The sequence below is a fragment of the Theropithecus gelada genome, chromosome 14 (genome assembly GCF_003255815.1).
Source record: "Theropithecus gelada isolate Dixy chromosome 14, Tgel_1.0, whole genome shotgun sequence".
NCBI lineage: Eukaryota > Metazoa > Chordata > Mammalia > Primates > Cercopithecidae > Theropithecus > Theropithecus gelada.
Genome location: NC_037682.1, coordinates 99,743,636 through 99,762,199, shown reverse-complemented (window position 1 = coordinate 99,762,199; position 18,564 = coordinate 99,743,636). Strand labels below are relative to the sequence as shown.

General features: G+C 39.4%; 1 protein-coding gene across 1 annotated transcript in view; it reads right to left on the bottom strand.

Annotated features, from left to right (window-relative positions):
- The window catches only part of CUL5 (cullin 5), a 102,934-nt gene that overhangs the window by 29,734 nt on the left and 54,636 nt on the right, over nt 1-18,564 (bottom strand). Inside the window, 3 exon segments of the mRNA XM_025357585.1 lie at nt 1,125-1,232; nt 2,146-2,276; nt 4,774-4,867. Coding sequence (XP_025213370.1) covers nt 1,125-1,232; nt 2,146-2,276; nt 4,774-4,867 — 333 coding nt within the window.

Here is an 18,564-nt window from a genome sequence, read left to right as displayed (position 1 = left end):
TAGAGACGGGGTTTCTCCATGTTGGTCAGGCTGATCTCGAACTCCTCACCTCTGGTGATCCGTCCGCCTTGGCCTCCCAAAGTGCTGGGATTACAGGCGTGAGCCACCGCGCCCAGCCTATTTGTTTGTTTTAAAATAGACAAAAAGAGACTGGGCACAGTGGCTCAGGCCTGTAATCCCAGCACTTTGGGATGCCGAGGTGGGCCGATACCTGAGGTCAGGAGTTCGAGACCAGCCTGGCCAACATGGTGAAACCCCACCTCTAGTGAATATACAAAAATTAGCCGGGCATGGTGGTGGGTGCCTGTAATCCCAGCTACACAAGAGGCTGAGGCAGGAGAATCGCTTGAACCCAGGAGGTGGAAGTTGCAGTGAACCAAGATCACGCCATTGCACTCAAGCCTGGGCAACAAGAGTGAAACTCAATCTCAAAAGAAAAAAAAATTAAAATAGACAAAAAGAGTGAGAGAAAAATCCTACTGGAGAAAGTTGTCTTTTTAGAATCATTCAGACTTGGGAAGTAATGAAAGGTAGTCAAAGAAGAGAAAAAACTAGCTGCAATTTCTTGTTATAGGTTTATTACACTGAGAAAGATAAAATGCTAAGGACAGTATGGTGTTTCATTATCATTATCCTATACTAGTGAGGATGGAAAAAGATGGTATGCAATACAAATGCATCCCTGGGAAACAAGGATAAGTATAACGTAACTCTCGAAGGAGCCCCATGAAAGGATGGAGGATGGAGGAATCAGCTCTGCTTGTGATGAGCTGCGGAGCGAGGCAGGCTATCAAGGAAGCTCCAGGGGAAGTATTCTTTGAGCTGGGTCTTAATGGAAGGATGAATAGGAATGCAATAGATCAGTAATATTCAAAAACAGAAAAACATTCTTGGAAAAATGAGAAAAAAGCAACTTTCTAATAAATTCTAATTCACAAGGCTATCAAATGCTCAACGAATGCTTACAAACAAAACAAATACAGTTGTTCTCCACTGATGAAAAATAACAGTTGCTAGATTTTTAAGTTTATAATAGCAAAATAATACAAATTGATTATTAGAAGTAAATTATGAGGGTAAAACTTTTAAAACAGTATTTTATATATATATATAGGAATATATACCTTATCTCTTGCAGTAAGAAATCGTGGATCATCTTGAAAAGCTTCTTTGACGAGTTTACTAAATCTATTAAATAGTGTAAGTAACTGCTCAACATATTTCTCAGAGTCCTAGAAACAAAAGGTTTTATATTAAGTTTTTAAAAGAAAAAGAATACAAAAAAATGAGAAAATATAAACACAATTTTTAATAAAACTCATTTAAAACTGGGGATATTTTTTCTTAAAAATAAAACTAAAAGGTGGTCCAATATTACTGTTTTGCCACTTCTTTGTTTTTCTTTCTTCCTTTGTGTTTTTTTTGAGACACAGTCTGCTCTGTCGCCCAGGCTGGAGTGCAGTGGTGCCATCTGGGCTCACTGCAAGCTCTGCCTCCAGGGTTCACGCCATTATCCTACCTCAGCCTCCCGAGTAGCTAGGGCTACAGGCACCCAGCCACCACGTCTGGCTATTTTTTTTGTATTTTTAGTAGAGATGGGGTTTCACCATGTTAGCCAGGATGGTCTCGATCTCCTGACCTTGTGATCTGCCTGCCTTGGCCTCCCGAAGTGCTGGGATTACAGGCGTGAGCCACCGCGCCCGGCCCCCAGTTTTACTGAGAAAATAGTATCAATTTTCAATTCTGCATTTTTAAAAATTTAATGTTCTTATTTGTAATCAACACATAACTGTACATATGAGGTACAATGTTATATTTCAATGCATGTATACACAGTATAATGATCAAATTGGGGTAACTACTATATCCATCATTTCAAACATTTATAATTTCTTTGTGGTAACAACATAAAAATCTCTTCTAACTTTCTTGAAATATATACTACATTCTTACTTGCTACAGCTGCCCTGCTGGGTCACAGAACACCAAAACTTATTCTTCCTATTGAACTATAACTTTATACCCCACTAACCAACCTCTTCTGGTCCCCCAACCCCCAGCCTCTGGTAACCACTCACTATTCAATCCTGCATTTAAAAAATAGCCTTGACATATCTCTATCATTGCCATTAAAAATAAACTTACAGTAGTAATAGTTTCAGCAGCTGCTACCATATCTGCCAGGCCAGCACTAATGATATGTTCCTCCAAGTCTTTCAACATTGGCTCTATACCATTAGGAACTTTGTCCATCAATGAAAACATTAAATGTAACTCTGGAAGGACAGAACACATTCATGTAATCATTTCATTTACTAGAATAAGAATTTAGAGAAACATTAGTTAAAAGTTTGTAATGTTAGTAGTATTCTGTGGATACAATGTAATTAGGAGTAGTTTTTTTTTGGTTGCTGTTTTTCTGTTTTTGAGACAGGGTCCCACTCTGTCACCCAAGCTGGGTACAGTGGCTCGATCATGGCTCACTGCGGCCTTGACCTCTTGGGCGCAAGCAATCCTCCCACCTCAGCCTCCTGAGTACCTGGGACCACTGGCTAATGTTTTTTGTAATTTTGTAGAGACAGCATCTGCCAATGTTGTCCAAGCTGGTCTCAAACTTCGGGGCTCACACAATCCTCTCGCCTTGGTCTCTCAAAGTGCTGGGATCATAGGTGTGAGCCACTGCACTTGGTCTAAAAATTATGTTTAAAAAAAATCAAATTAAAAGTGATCAGGCTGGGTGTGGTGGTTCACACTTTTAATTCCAGCACTTTGGGAAGCCAAGGTGGGAAGATCATTTGAGCCCAGGAGTTAAAAAGACCAGCCAGGGCAACATGGCAAAACATCGCTACACACACACACACACACACACACACACACACACACACACAAAAACAAACAAACAAACAAACAAATATTAGCTGGGTGTGGTGGTGCATGTCTTTGATCCCAGATACTTGGGAGGCTGAAGTGTGAGGACTGCCTGAGCCCAGGAGGCTGTGGCTGCAGTGAGCCATGATTGCACCATTGCACTCAGACTAGGTGACAGGGCAAGATAGTCTCAAAAAATAAAAATAAAAAAAGTGATCAAATACTGCAAAACCCAACTCCTTTCTTTAAAAGCTCAGTCATTTAGCCAGACGCAGGGGACATCAGCCTGGGCAACATGGTGAGGCTCTGACTCTACAAAAAATACAAAAATTAGCCAGGCATGGTGGTACATGGCTGTAGTCCCAGTTACTCAGGAGAGGCTGGAAGGTGGGAGGATCACTTGAGTCCAGGAGGTCAAGGCTATAGCGAGTTGTGATTGTGCCACAGCATTCCAGCTTGGGCAACATGGTGAGACCCAGTCTCAAAAGAAAAGGTGAGTCGGCCAGGCGCGGTGGCTCAAGCCTGTAATCCCAGCACTTTGGGAGGCCGAGACGGGCGGATCATGAGGTCAGGAGATCGAGACAATCCTGGCTAACACGGTGAAACCCCGTCTCTACTAAAAAATACAAAAAACTAGCCAGGCGAGGTGGCGGGTGTCTGTAGTCCCAGCTACTCCGGAGGCTGAGGCAGGAGAATGGCGTAAACCCGGGAGGCGGAGCTTGCAGTGAGCTGAGATCCGGCCACTGCACTCCAGCCTGGGCAACAGAGCGAGACTCCGTCTCCAGAAAAAAAAAAAAAAGAAAAAGAAAAAGAAAAGGTGAGTCATTCGATTTTCAATGCAAAGGAATATTTATTTACACACAAGATTAGTATATTTCATAAGGTAGATGTAATATTAAATATACAGCCACATCATCAAAAGGTAAAAAATAAAATGAGTAATAATTATGAAAGCAACTGTATTAGAGACTAGAATATAAAACTGTATCCATAAAGAATTTTTCAATTTACAAAGCACTTTTTCATGTTATGCCATTTTACTGACCTTCACAAAAACCCTAACTCACGGTACTGATTATCACTAAAAAAAACCTTTCGAAAAAAGTGCAACATAGATCAGACATAACTCTAACTAGACTGGCACAAAGAATACAAGTATTTTGTTTATGCCAATAAAGCAGCTTGCTTTTTACTACTGAATTACTCCTAAAAAGTGTATGAACTTAAGTGAATTGAAATACGTACTTTAAATGTAACTAGAGATTAAATAGGATGACCTTGCAGTTAAATACAACAAAATCTGGAAACTTAGCAGAAGTTATTTAAAAAACAAAAGTAAAAAAACGTTAAAAGCAGTTTTACTGGGGTAGTAGGTATATGTGCAATTTTTGTTTTTTTTAGTTTGTTATATACTTGCTACCTCTCAAAACACATCTTTTTAAGAAAACATTGAAGCAATAAAAAAATCCTTTAGAAATCGTAAAAGTATTTTTGGGGATAGAGATGAAGACTATTAACATGGAGTGTTTTATTACTTTCTAAAAAGATTCATCACAAGGTTCCACACAAAAGTCAAATACCTGGTTCTAATCTATAACATATGTTTCCAGTTTAAATTGGCCTTTAAAAGCAGTGTCTTGTTTTTCAGAAAAAAGTAGAAATTCACCATACACATACACAGATGTCGATAGCTAAGAGGGAAAATGTTTAAAATTTAAGTTTATATACTCTTTAGCAGTTGCCTCTGTGTTAAATATTTTATCTATTTCCTTAAGTATAGTTCACTCTAACAGTTCCACATATACCTACGTGGAAAAGAATTATCTAAGAGCAACTTACTAAGTGATTTGTTTCAAAGATACCCTCTTAGAAGATTATGATAACTTTATGTGATGTTTTACCTACTTTCAGTTTCATTTCTCTTGATCATGCCTTGGCACTCAGCTAAGATAGTCTCTTTAAATGATGTCACCAGGGCATTTACACAGCATTCCATGAGCTGAAATATATCAAAAATTAGTCAAGGCTACTAGATAGGCTGTATAGCACAAATCTATTCCAATTCACAAAATAAAACAATACTGTCCAATAGAAAAAAATAATTATACTGAAAGTAGATTTCACTTACCTTTACTATAGGATTATTGGGATATGCTACACTAGTTTACCAAAGTATATTTTCCCCTAAAGAAAAAACTACAGAACTAGACTCTCTTTAGACATTTTAACAAAAGTCCTCAAGGAGAGGAGAGAAAAATATACAAAATAAAAATATACAAAACCAAACTTTGATTAACTCTTCCTGTCTGGAGAGAACTTGTTTTAGAATTAGGTTATAAAATTCTAGAAGTGTGAATACATTCATTCAACAAACCATTATTGGATGCCTACTACATGCAGGCACCAAAGAAGTATTTAGGAGACAAGAATAAGATACAATTCCTGCTCTCGAAGAGATCACTGTCTAACTGAGAGTGAGGAGGGCAGTAAACCTACACTACTAACTAAGTATAACTCAGTTAAGTGGCATCACACACATACACAAACACACATAAAATAAAAACAAACTTAGAAACTACTTTTTTCTAGGGTAGTTAAAACGGCCTCATCCACAAGTTGATATCTAAATGGGATCCTGTAAAATAAGTACAAGCCCTAAAATGGGTTACATATTCTAGGAATACCAGGAAGCTTAAAATAGTAGAGAAGAGATAGAAAGTGGAAGAGAAGGCTAGAAAGATAGGCTGCAACCAGATTATGAATGAAAACCTATGATTTGGGGTTTTATTTTATAGGTAGGGAAGGAAGAACAAAGGAAGGTTTTTTGGTTTAAGAGAAAGGATCTTGCTCTGCTGCCCAAGCTGGAGTACAGTGGCATTACTACATAGCTACTATCATACCTCACTACAGCCTTGAACTCCTGGGCTCAAGTGATCCTCCTACCTCAGCCTCTCGAGTAGCTAGGACTACAGGGATATACTATCATGTCTGGTTAACTTTTTAAACTTTTTTGTAGAGATGATGTATTGCTATGTTCCCCAGGCTGGTCACAAACTCCTGGTCTCAAATGATCCCCCTGTCAGCCTCCCAAAGTGTGGGATTACAGGTGTGAACCATCAGGCCTGGCCCCAAGGAAGTTTTAAACAGAGGATAAACACAATGAGATTCTCGTCTCCTCAAGTCATTATTAAAGATCAGTGTAATGGTAGCAAGGCAGGTGGTAAGGAGTGGGTGGTTGGGATATGGTAATGAGCCTGCTGAACTATTTCAGGTAAGACAGCCAGGGTCTAGTGCTCTAGAAGGCCATCAGGAAAATCTAAATGAGGCAGAAGAAATCATGTTCATCCCTGCTCCCTCGTGTCATGTAATTATTTACTTCTCTTTGGGGGATCAGATGAAATCAATAGGTTGTGAGGACTAAAGCTAAGTACAATAAGGCTGCTGTATCTCTTCTGAAAAACAGAGATCATCTATCTCTAAATTACGGGAGGGAATTATGTGTCTCTTAAAAATTTTTTATTAAAAATTCCTTTGGAATTGACACAATGTTGATAGCTACTGAAGTTGAATTTAGGTAATGAGGATTCATTATACTGTTCTTCCTACATTGTAAAAATGCTTAAAATTTTCCAAATACAGAATTTTCTGTGGTCCCTGCGAGTTGGGGGGCTGAGGAGGGAGGATCACTTAAGCCTGGGAGGTCAAGGCTGCAGTGAGCCTTGATCGTGTCACTGCAGTGTAGTCTGGGCGACAGAGCAAGACTGTCACAAAAAATAATAATAATAAAATAAAATAAAATAAAAAAGGTTTTTTTCAGACTCCTCTACAAGAATGATGCTGATGACTTTTAAATGCACATATCCATGCATATTTCTGTACTAAGAAAGTAACAACACATGGTTGGGAGTGGTGGCTCTCGGCCTATAATCCCAGCACTTTGGGAGGCCAAGCCGGGCAGATCACCTGAGGTCAGGAGTTCAAGACCAGCCTGACCAATATGGAGAAACCCCAACTCTACTAAAAATTAGCCAGACATGGTGGGCGCCTGTAATCCCAGCTACTCGGGAGGCTGAGGCAGAAGAACTGCTTGAACCTGGGAGGTGGAGATTGCAGTGAGCTGAGATCGTGCCACTGCACTCCAGCCTGGGCAACAAGAGCGAAACTCCGTCTCAAAAAAAAAAAAAAAAAAAAAAGAATACACATATAAAGTGGTAAAGAAACTCTTGCCTTGCAAGGTAGAAATCTCTGCCCCAACTGCTGAGTATCTTATTCTATAACATCGCTGGAATAGGCTCAACTAAACACTTCCACCTTCAGCAGTGAAACCAGATTGAGCACAGGTAAATCTAACTATATAACTAACAGAGAACAAAGACAAAGTGGAATCTTAGTAAACTCTAAGCTCTGCGTTTTCTATTTCATTGAAAACTTTCACTTGAACATTATTCTGTTCAGCAGTAGTTGCAATTTTGCAGATTCTGAAAATCCCCAGTGTGTTTCAGACTATATGTTGTGAAATCAGTTTTAATGACTGTGACCAGGTTTTTTTTTAAAAAAAGTACACAGGATAGAACAAAAAATATCAGTGTATCACACATTGTAACAATGAATATTATTTCATAAGACTTTTGTTTCAGATACGTACAAATAAACAGTATATTCTAAGCCACAATATAAAATGTATTTCTTATTGTGAGTTACAACTAGGATTAAAAGGAGAAGCTAAATTGACAACATAATTAAACTGAGAAAAATTTGGTAAATGCTTAAATGAAAGGGATTAGGGAAATCAAAGGTTGTTGAATCCGTTTCTAGCTTGAGAGGTTAAACAAATTATTATACCAGGTATCTTTTAATGAGCACTTACTTTATACCAGGCATTATGCTAAATGCTTTACATATAGATCTTATTTAACCCACACAGCAACCTCATGAGGCAGATACTTACTTTATAAGGACATAGACTGAGAGTAGCTACATAACTTGCAAACGTTGCACAGTTGGCTCATAAGGTCTTGAGTTATAATTTAAGGCCAGGTATGTATCTCCCTAGCCTCCAACTTTTCTTACTACAGAAGTAGAGCATGTACATACTTAGTAATGGCTACATGCTCAGAACTGAGTTATGTGTTTTAAGGAATAGAGAAGTATAAAACATGGTTCATGCCCTCTATGATCTTACAATCCAGTTGGGAACCCATAAACTATATACCTAAAAACGTGTGTGTAGTTCATATGTACAGACGTGTATGAAAAGAAAATCAACTTCACTAATAAGCAAATAACTGGAAAACGCATCATTACTATACTATAAACTTAAGGACAAAGACTATGCTCTGTCCACAGCTATACAGATTGTGCTGTGTCCTGGCACACAGCTGGTATTTGATAAAAAATACAAGGCAGTCTGTAATTTGCTACTAAACCTAGTGGTAGAAACAATAGTTACCGTGGGAATTCAAATAGGAAGAAACTGATGAAGGCTAGATGATCTGAGCTACTTTATTACAATTTTATTACAAGATGAGTTAAAAGAATCCTTATAAGATTTTGAGTAGGCGGAAGAAAACATTGCTAAAATGAATTCAAGAAAAAAAAGTAACAGAATGAGTTATATGAATAAGAAAATATTTCTTACTGGAGTAGAGTGACTCTTGCTGAACCATATTAAGTTAGAAAAATAGGTTAGGGTCAAATTATGAAGGGTCTTAAAAATCAGGGGTATGAAATAATCATACTCTGGGGTTTTTTTTTGTTTTTGAGAAGGAGTCTCACTCTGCCACCCAGGCTGGAGTGCAGTGGCATGATCTTGGTTCATTGCAAGCTCCGTCTCCCAGGTTCACGCCACTCTCCCATCTCAGCCTCCGGAGAAGCTGAGACAACAGGCGCCTGTCACCACACCCGGTTACACCTGTTTTTGTATTTTTAGTAGAGACGGGGTTTCATCGTGTTAGCCAGGATAGTCTCGATCTCCTGACCATATCATCAGCCTGCCTCAGCCTCCCAAAGTGCTGGGATTACAGGAGTGAGCCACCATGCCCGACCAGTACTCCAGTTTTTGAATAGAAAAGTAAAACAATGAAAGTGATGTTTACGAAAGATTATCCTGAATTCACAAAAGAATAAATACAAATGGTCAGTAATAAGAATAAATATGGGCAACATAGTGAGACCCTGTTTCTAAAAAAAAAATAGTAAAACATAAGAGGAGTGGAGCAAGATGGCCAAATAGAAGCCTCCACCGATCATTCCTCCTGCAGGAACACCAAATTTAACAACTATCTACACACACAAAAACACCTTCATAAGAACCAAAAATCAGGTGAGCACTCACAGCATGTGGTTTTAACTTCATACCACTGAAAGAGGCACTGAAGAGGGTAGGAAAGATAGTCTTGAATCGCCAATGCTACTCCTCCCTCATCCCCCAGCAGCATCCGTATGGCACCGAGAATCTGTGTGCTTGGGGGGGGAGACAGCAGCGACTGTGAGATATTGCATTGAACTCACTGCCACCCTTTCACAGCAGAAAGCAAAAGCAGGCTGAACTCAGCTGACACATGCCCATGGAGGGAGCATTTAGACCAGCCCTAGACAGAGGGGAATCACCCATTACAGCAGTGAGGACCTGAGTTCTAGCAAGCCTCACAGTGTAGGCTAAAGGGCTCTGGGGCTCCAAATAAACTTGAAAGGCAGTCTAGGCCACAAGGACTGTACCTTCTAGGCAAACCCTAGGGCTGAGATGGGCTCAGATGCATACAACTTACTGAGACACCAGCCAGCACAGCTAAGGGAGTGCTTGTACCACCCCTCCCCCAACCCCAGGCAGCACAGCTTGCAACTTCAAAAGAGACCCCTTCCTTCTGCTTGAGGAGAGGAGAGGGAAGAGTAAAGAGAATTTTGTCTTACATCTTGGATACCAGCTCAGCCATAGTAGGATAGGGTACTGGTCAGAATCATTCCAGGTCCTAGCTCCCAGAGAACATTTCTAGACACACCCTGGAACAGAAGGGGGAACCTGCTGGCTTGAAGGGGACAATCTAATCCTGGTAGGATCTATCACCGCTGACTAAGGAGCCCTTGGGACCTAAATAACCAGCAGCAACAACCAGGTAGTATTCCATGGGCCTTGGGTGAACCTCTGAGACATGCTGGCTTCAGGTGAGACCTAGCACATTCCCAGTTGTGATGGCTATGGTGACACACTCCTTTTGCTTGAGAAAAGCAGAGGGAAAAATAAAGGGGACTTTGTCTTGCATCTTAGGTAACAGCTCAGCCACAGGAGTGTAGAGCACCAGGTGGGCTCTCGGGCTTCCTGATTCCAGGTCTTGGCTCTTGGATGGCATTTCTGGACCTGCCCTGGACCAGGGAGGAGCCACTGCCCTGAAGGGTTAGTCCCAGGCCAGGCAGCATCCATCACAAGCTGACTGAAGAGCAGTACTAACAGCGAAGTTGACAGCTATAAGCACTTACATCAAAAAAGGAGAAAAACTTTAGGTAAACAATCTAATGATTAATCTTAAAGAACTAAAACAGTAAGAGGAAACCAAACCCAAAAGTAGTAGGAGAAATAATGAAGACCAGACAATAAATAAATGAAATTAAAATAAATATAAAAGATCAACAAAACAAAAAGTTGGTTTCTTGAAAAGATAAACAAAAATCAACAAATCTTTAGCCAGACTCACTAAGAAAGAGAGAAGATCCAAATAAATAAAATCAGAGATGAAAAAGGAGACATTACAACTGATACTACAGAAATTCAAGGGATCACTAGTGTCTACTATGAGGAACGGTATGACAATAAATTGGAAGATGTAGAAGAAATGAGTGAATTCCTAGACATACCCAACCTACCAAAACTGAACCATGAAGAAATCCAAAACTTGAATAGATCAATAATAATGAGATAGAAGCCATAATAAAATTTCTCCCAAAAAAAAAAAGCCTGGCACTTGATGGCTTCACTGCTGAATCCTACCAAATATTTAAAGTAGAACTAATATCAATTCTACTCAAACTGTTCTGAAAATAGAGGACGGAATACTTCCAAACTCATTCTATGAGGCCAGTATTGCCCTGATACCAAAAGCAGACAAAGACACATTTAAAAAAGAAAACTACAGGCCAATATCACTGATGAATATTGATGCAAAAATCCTCAACAAAATACTAGCAAACCAAATTTTTGTTTTTGTTTTTGTTTTGAGACAGAGTATCACTCTGTTGCCCAGGCTAGAGTGCAGTGGCATTATCTTGGCTCACTGCAAGCTCCACCTCCCAAGTTCAAGTGACTCTCCTGCCTTAGCCTCCGAGTGGCTGGGATTACAGGCACCTGACACCTTGCCTGCTAATTTTTGTATTTTTTTAGTAGAGATAGGGTTTCACCATGTTGGCCAGGCTGGTCTCCAACTTCTGACCTCAAGTGATCCACCTTCCTTGGCCTCCCAATGTGCTGGGATTACAGGCATGAGCCACTGAGCCCAGCCTAGTGAACCAAATTTAGTAACACATTAAAAAAATCATTCATCATGACCAAGTGGGATTTACCCCTGGATGCAAGGATGATTCAACATACACAAATTGATCAATGTGATACATCATATCAACAGAATGGCAGACAAAAACCATATGTTCATTTCAATTGATGCTGAAAAAGCATCTGATAAAATTCAACATTCCTGCATGATACAAACCCTCAAAACACTGGGTACAGAATGAACATACCTCAGCATAATAAAAGCCACATATGAGAGACCCATAGGTAGTATCATACTGAATGGAGAAAAACTAAAAACCTTTCCTCTAAGATCTGAAACATGACAAGGATGCCCACTATCACCAATTTTATTCAAAATAATACTGGAAGTTGTAGCTAGAGGAATCAGACAAGAGAAAGAAAGAGCATCCAAACTGGAAAGGAAGATGTCAAACTACCCTTGTTTGCAGATGATATTACCTACGATGAGATCTCATCTCATCCCAGTTAAAGTAGCTTTTATCTATAACACAGGCAATAACAAATATTGGTGAGCACGTGGAAAAAAGGGAACCCTCGTATAATGATGGTGGGAATGTAAATTAGTACAAGCACTATGAAGCAGTTTGGAGGTTCCTCAAAAAACTAATACCGAGCTACCTTATGATCCAGCAATCCCACTGCTGGCTATATACCAAAAAGAAAGGAAATGAGCATATGGAAGAGATATGGGCACTCCCACGTTTATTGCGGCACTATTTATAATCAAGATCTGGAAGCAACCTTACTGTCCATCAACAAATAATGGAGAATGAAAATGTAAATAAACACAATGGAGTACTATTCAGCCATAAAAAAAGAATGAGATCCTGTCATTTGCAACAACACGGATGAAACTGGAGAACACTGTGTTAGGTGAAATAAACCAGGCACAGAAAGACAAATTTCACACAATCTCACTCATTTGTGGGAGCTAAAAATTAAAACAATTGAACTCATGGAGATAGAGAGTAAAGGATAGTTACCAGATGCTGGGTAGGGTAGTGAGGTGGTGGTGGGGAAATAGGGATGGTTAATGGGTACAAAAAAAACCCAGAATGAATAGTTGGGCGCAGCGGCTCACACCTGTAATCCCAGCACCTTGGGAGGCTGAGCCAGGTGGATCGCCTGAGGTCAGGAGTTCGAGACCAGCCTGACCAACACGGAGAAACCCCATCTCTACTAAAAATACAAAATTAGCCAGGCGTGGTGGTGCATGCCTGCAGTCCCAGCTACTCGGGAGGCTGAGGCAGGAGAAACACTTGAACCTGGGAGGCGGAGGTTGTGGTGAGGCGAGATCACACCACAGCACTCCAGCCTGGGTGGGCAACAAGAGCAAAACTCTGTCTCAAAAAAACAAACAAACAAACAAAAAAACCAGGATGAATAAAACATAATATTTGATAACATAACAGGGTGACTCTAGTAAAAAATAATTTAATTGTACACTTAAAAATAATGAAAAGAATTGGATTGTCTATAACACAAGGATAAATGCTTGAGGTGATGGATACCATTTACCCTGATGTGATTATCATGTGTTGCATGCCTGTAACAAAATGTCTCATGTAACCCATAAATACATACAACTACATACACCACGTATATATGCACAAAATAAAAAATTATTTTATATTTATAAAATAATTATTTATAATTTTATGTATTTATATTTATAGTTATACATATAATTAATGTTTAATATTTATAATTTTAAATATTCATTAATTTTTAAATGCACACAAAAAATATTGTAAAATCTATGATACCAGGAGATTGGTAAAAATCAATAGACAAAACTCAGATCAGTGATGACATGGATAAACAAGCACACAGTTGATGGGACTACATTCCTAAAAGTCAGTTTGGTATTTATTGTGTAGCAATTTGTAAAAGGTTCAGGGACTTTTACTTCAGCTATCTAATTTCCAGGAGATTCGATTCCAAGAGGAAGCCAAGTGTGAGAAAAGATGTGTACACAAGGATGTTAAAAAGATAGAGGTATTTAAGGATATTCTAGAAAGCACTATTTATAAGAAATAAACTATAAACAATGAAATGGTCATCATTAGAGAACCAGTTAGTAATACTACAGTGTATATAGGTTATGTTACAATATAGATTGTAATATGCTTTGGCTCTGTATCCCCACCCAAATTTCATCTCGAATTGTAATCCCCACATGTTGAGAGAGGGACCTGGTGGGAGGTGACTGGATCAGCATGGTTTTCCCTCATGTTGTTCTGGTGATAGAGAGGGAATTTTCAAAATCTGATGGTTTTAAAAGTGGCAGTTTCCCCTGCACACACACACACTCTCTCTCTCTCTCTCTCCTGCCGCCATGTAAGATGTGCTCTGCCTCCCCTTCGCCTTCCGCCATGATTTAAGTTTCCTGAGGACTCCCAGGCCATGTGGAACTGTGAGTCAACTAAATCTCTTTCCTTTATAAATTACCCAGTCTCAGGTAGTATCTTTACAGCAGTGTGAAAATGGACTAATACAATGTAAGTGGAGTAAAAATGAGCAACATCATAAATTTATTTTTAAACGTAGGAATGCAGGAAGGAAGGGAGGCAAAATGGGGAGGGAAATAGGGAGGAATGGAAAAGAAAGGAAAAAACAAAAAGAAGGATCAACAAAACAAGTATGACAAAACAATGATAATTGTTGAATCTGGAGGACTGGGTATGGGGGTAGGGTTCATTATAGTATTTTCTCTACTTGTGTAAATATTTTAAAACTTTCATTACAAAGCTCTTTTTAAAAATAAAGAGAACAATTATGGTATAGATTTCTATATATTAAAAAATCCTTCAGAAAATTATTTTACCTAGGCAAAAGGAAGGGAGATTGCTAGATAGAATTCTCTCCTTATTTCAAATGAGTCTTGTCCTAACAAGACAGTCAGTTTCTTGAGGACAGAAATCATGTTATTCCTCTTTTGTATTTCTTCCCATTTACCAAATTACTATATACATAGTCGATCCTAAATATATAACTTGTTATTTGAAAATACATCTTGAATGGAAAGTATAGTGATAAGCCATCTCTCTCACCTTGTACTCCCTTTCTGTCTCCTTTTGCTAGATTCCGTGAAGAAAAAAACTTTTTGCCATATGTCATCAACTCCTGTATGTTTGCCTGAGATGAGCACAACTTCTAAATCCATAGCAATCTCTCCCCAGAGGTCTGCAAGGTGAAACACTTTAACTATCAATGTGCTTGATGTTTTAACCTCCTCTATAGCAAGACTATAAACTCTTCAAAAATAATGCCTGCCATAAAACACAGCAGGCACTCCAATAAGTACCTGTTGAATGAATGAATTCACAGGTCTGGAAGATGAAAGGTGAGACAGGTAGGCTACGAGACGTGGTAGATTCTTCTTCTTCTTTTTTTTTTTTGAGACAGTTTCGCTCTTGTTGCCCAAGCTGGAGTGCAATGGCGCCATCTCACTGCAACCTCCGCCTCCCGGGTTCAAGCGATTCTCCTGCCTCAGCCTCCCAAGTAGCTGGGAATACAGGCACGCGCCACCACGCCCGGCTAATTTTTTGTATTTTTAGTAGAAACGGGGCTTCACCATGTTAGCCAGGCTGGTCTTGAACTCCTGACCTCAGGTGATCCACCTGCCTCGGCCTCCCAAAATGCTGGGATTACAGGCGTGGGCCACCACGCCCAGCCAGATCCTTCTTTTAGTGGTATTCAATTTGCATAATTATTTCTACCTCGTTGAAATTTCATTTTAAAAAAAAAGCATTTCTGATTTTCATTAGTTATATAGCTCTGTATAAGGAATAGTTTGCTTTGCCTCAGCTATGAAGTAAGAGTTGAAATAAAAATTATCTTGAGCTCCCCCACTTTATGATTCTACTCTATAATTACCAGGCCCCTAACCATACAAGGATATCTGTAATGTATTCAATCACTAATTTCCTGGTCTTTCTAGTTTGACTAAGATTCTTTCTGTACTATTATGATTAGTGGCACTACAAAAGTCTGGATCACCTTGCCTTTTTGAACACCAAGCTTAATTTTTTTTAAATTTCTGACCTCCTCTGTGGAGAGGATACTATGCCTGACATACCGAAATACTGAAGGTTAATAAGTGCTTATTTTAATGTTAATAATTTGTAACCTGTGACCTAGTTATCTACTCGGCTTTTTAAATCAGTTTTGCACAGATGGTAAAACAGTTTTTACTTGTCTTAGAATTAGTAAGTAGTTTTCTCTGAACCAGTGCCTAACAGTAAAAGCTATCATGCCAGGCACAGTGCTTAAATGTTTAATATATCATATTTCATTTAATTCTGCTAATACAAAAGGGTATTATTCAATTTTTTTTTTTTTTAGACAAAGTCTCGCTCTGTCGCCCAGGCTGGAGTGCTATGGCGTGATCTTTCCTCACTGCGACCTCCACCTCCCGGGTTCAAGCGATTCTCCTGCCTCAGCCTCCTGAGTAGCTGAGATTATAGATGCATGTCACCACGCCCAACTAATTTTTTTGTATTTTTTTTTAGTAGAGACAGGGTTTCACCATGTTGGCCAGACTGGTCTCGAACTCCTGACCTCATGATCCACCCATCTCGGCCTCCCTAAGTGCTGAGATTGCAGGCATGAGCCACCGCGTCCGGCCTATTCCATTTTATAGTTAGGAAAAGAGAGACTACAAAGGATGAATAACTCGACAAAATGCAGACAGCTGGTAAAATAACATCTGTGGGATTCAAATTTTCATCTAATACCAACATGTATGACCCTAACCACTGTAATACACTCCCTCCCTATCGGTGCCCTGGTCATTCTGAAGTGATCAAGACTTACACTACCAATTCACTTTTCTATTCCTCTATTGTATAAACAATCCATTTTATTCTAGTGTCATCCTGAGGATAGGGACTAAGTCTATCTTATTATCCCCAACTAGCATACTGCCTTACACACTGTGGGTATGTAGTAAATACTACCTGAATTTCCCCAGGAAATACTAAGGTATGCAGGACTATCACCTAAAAACCAAACACAAATTTTAAGTCATTTTGGCTTAAAGCTGGGTGTGGATGCATGCGCCTACAGCCCCAGCAACTCAGGAGGCTGAGGTGGGAAGATTACTGAAGGCCAGGAATTCGAGGATGTAGTGCACTCTGATCAAACCTGTGAATAGCCACTGCACTCCAGCCTGGGCAACATAGCGAGGCTCTGTCTCTTAAAACAAAAAAGGCATTTTGGCTCAATTTTTTTTTCTTGCTCTTTTCTTATGGTTGTGTTATTTTTTGCTGTCAACATGCCTGTTCAGCAGCACAGCTTGGAAGCCTATTACCTTGTTTTACTAATACATTCCTGTTCATCTGCTATAGGCCCACCCAGTGATAATCAAGCTTATTAGAATTGTATGTAGAATCAGATCTAGGTAGGGTCTAAGTGGCTCTCCTATAAGTAAAAATAAAACTGTAAGAGTAGGGCTTCAGACATCTAATGCAACACTTAACTGCTCAGAGCTCTTGGACTAATTTTTTTTTTTTTTTTGAGACTGAGTCTTGCTCTGTCACCCAGGCTGGAGTGCAGTGGCATGATCTCGGCTCACTGCAACCTCTGCCTCCTGGATTCAAATAATTCTCCTGCTTCAGCCTCCTGAGTAGCTGGGACTACAGGTGCATGCCACCAGGCCCAACTAATTTTTTTTTTTTTTTTTTTTTTTTTTTTTTAGTAAAGACAGGGTTTCACCATGTTGACCAGACTGGTCTCAAACTCCTGACCTTGTGATCCACCCACTTCAGCCTCCCAAAGTGCTGGGATTACAGGCGTGAGCCCCCATGCACAGCCTAATTTACTTTCTAGATTTCTCACCTGAATTGCAAATAGTTAAAATTTCTGAAACGGCTGTCCTCTGGATGAGTACTACTATATTATGCATACTACAAATACATGTATTTTGGCACTTAAACATGCTTACACACACGTGCAAAGAAACACACAGCAGTTGATCCAAGTTTGGGCCCCTGATCCAAGCTGGACCAATTAAAGTAGGGTCAATTAAAACCAGTGGAGGAAGACTCTTATCACCTCTTAGGTCACAAACTGGAAGGATAAGCTGGCAGCTCTCATGGTCTCCACTTCAAGCAAATGCCTATCAACTCTAAATGATAATAAAGCAGACCAGAAGAAAAATTTCTCGAAATATATCATATTTATGGTATCACATCACATACCTAGAAAGTTCTCGCAGAGTCATGAGTTTCTGAATCCACATTTACTTCCTTTTAGTCTTACCCTAGCATTGTCCACGAGGAATTTTACATGAACCCATAGATCCACCTGTTTTTTTTGAGATGGGTTTTGTCCCTTGCAACCAAGAGTGCTAATTATATACATATATGTGCAATACATATACCCAAATAATTTACCAAACTGTATGTCTCTTCTTTATATATTCTAAAGTGCTTAATAGTATCTTTAAGAACTCAGGATCTAGATTAGACTTAAATTGAAACCCAGCTTCACCATTTCCTATCTGTGTGAGGGCAACCTTCTGTACATTTCTGAATTTGTTTCCTCATTTGTAAAACAGGAACAACCTATTAGATATACCTCCCAAATACACTTTGAATCCATCTTCTTATATATCCATCTCTACTGTCACCAATACCTCTCATCTAGATTGTTAAATACCATACTGCAGACCAAACGCTATTTTGTAATACGGAAATCGAATAAGCTCTCTGCTTAAAATCTTTGATTGGCTTCTGATTGCACTGAACTCTGCTTTCTTGTCTATCCTTATCTTGCATCACTCTCCATCCCTCACCTGTGATGCTCTAGCCACACTAACCTTTTTCTGTTCCTAAAATATGTTAAGCTCCTTCCCCCTTCAAAGCTTTTACACTTGCTCTTCCTTCGGCCTGAAATGCTTTTGTCTCAGATCTTCACAAGGCTAGTTCCCTATCACTCAGGTCTTAACTCCAATATCATTCCCTCAAAGAGACCTTTTCTGACCATATTCCATAAAGTAAAAGCAGCAGCAGAAGCATTACCACCACCAATACACTCTATAGCATTACTCTTACTTCATTAAAAAAAAAAAAAATCACTTTTGGCCGGGTGTGGTGGTTCACACCTGTATTCCCAGCACTTTGGGAGGCAGAGGTGGGTGGATCACGAAGTCAGGAGATCGAGACCATTCT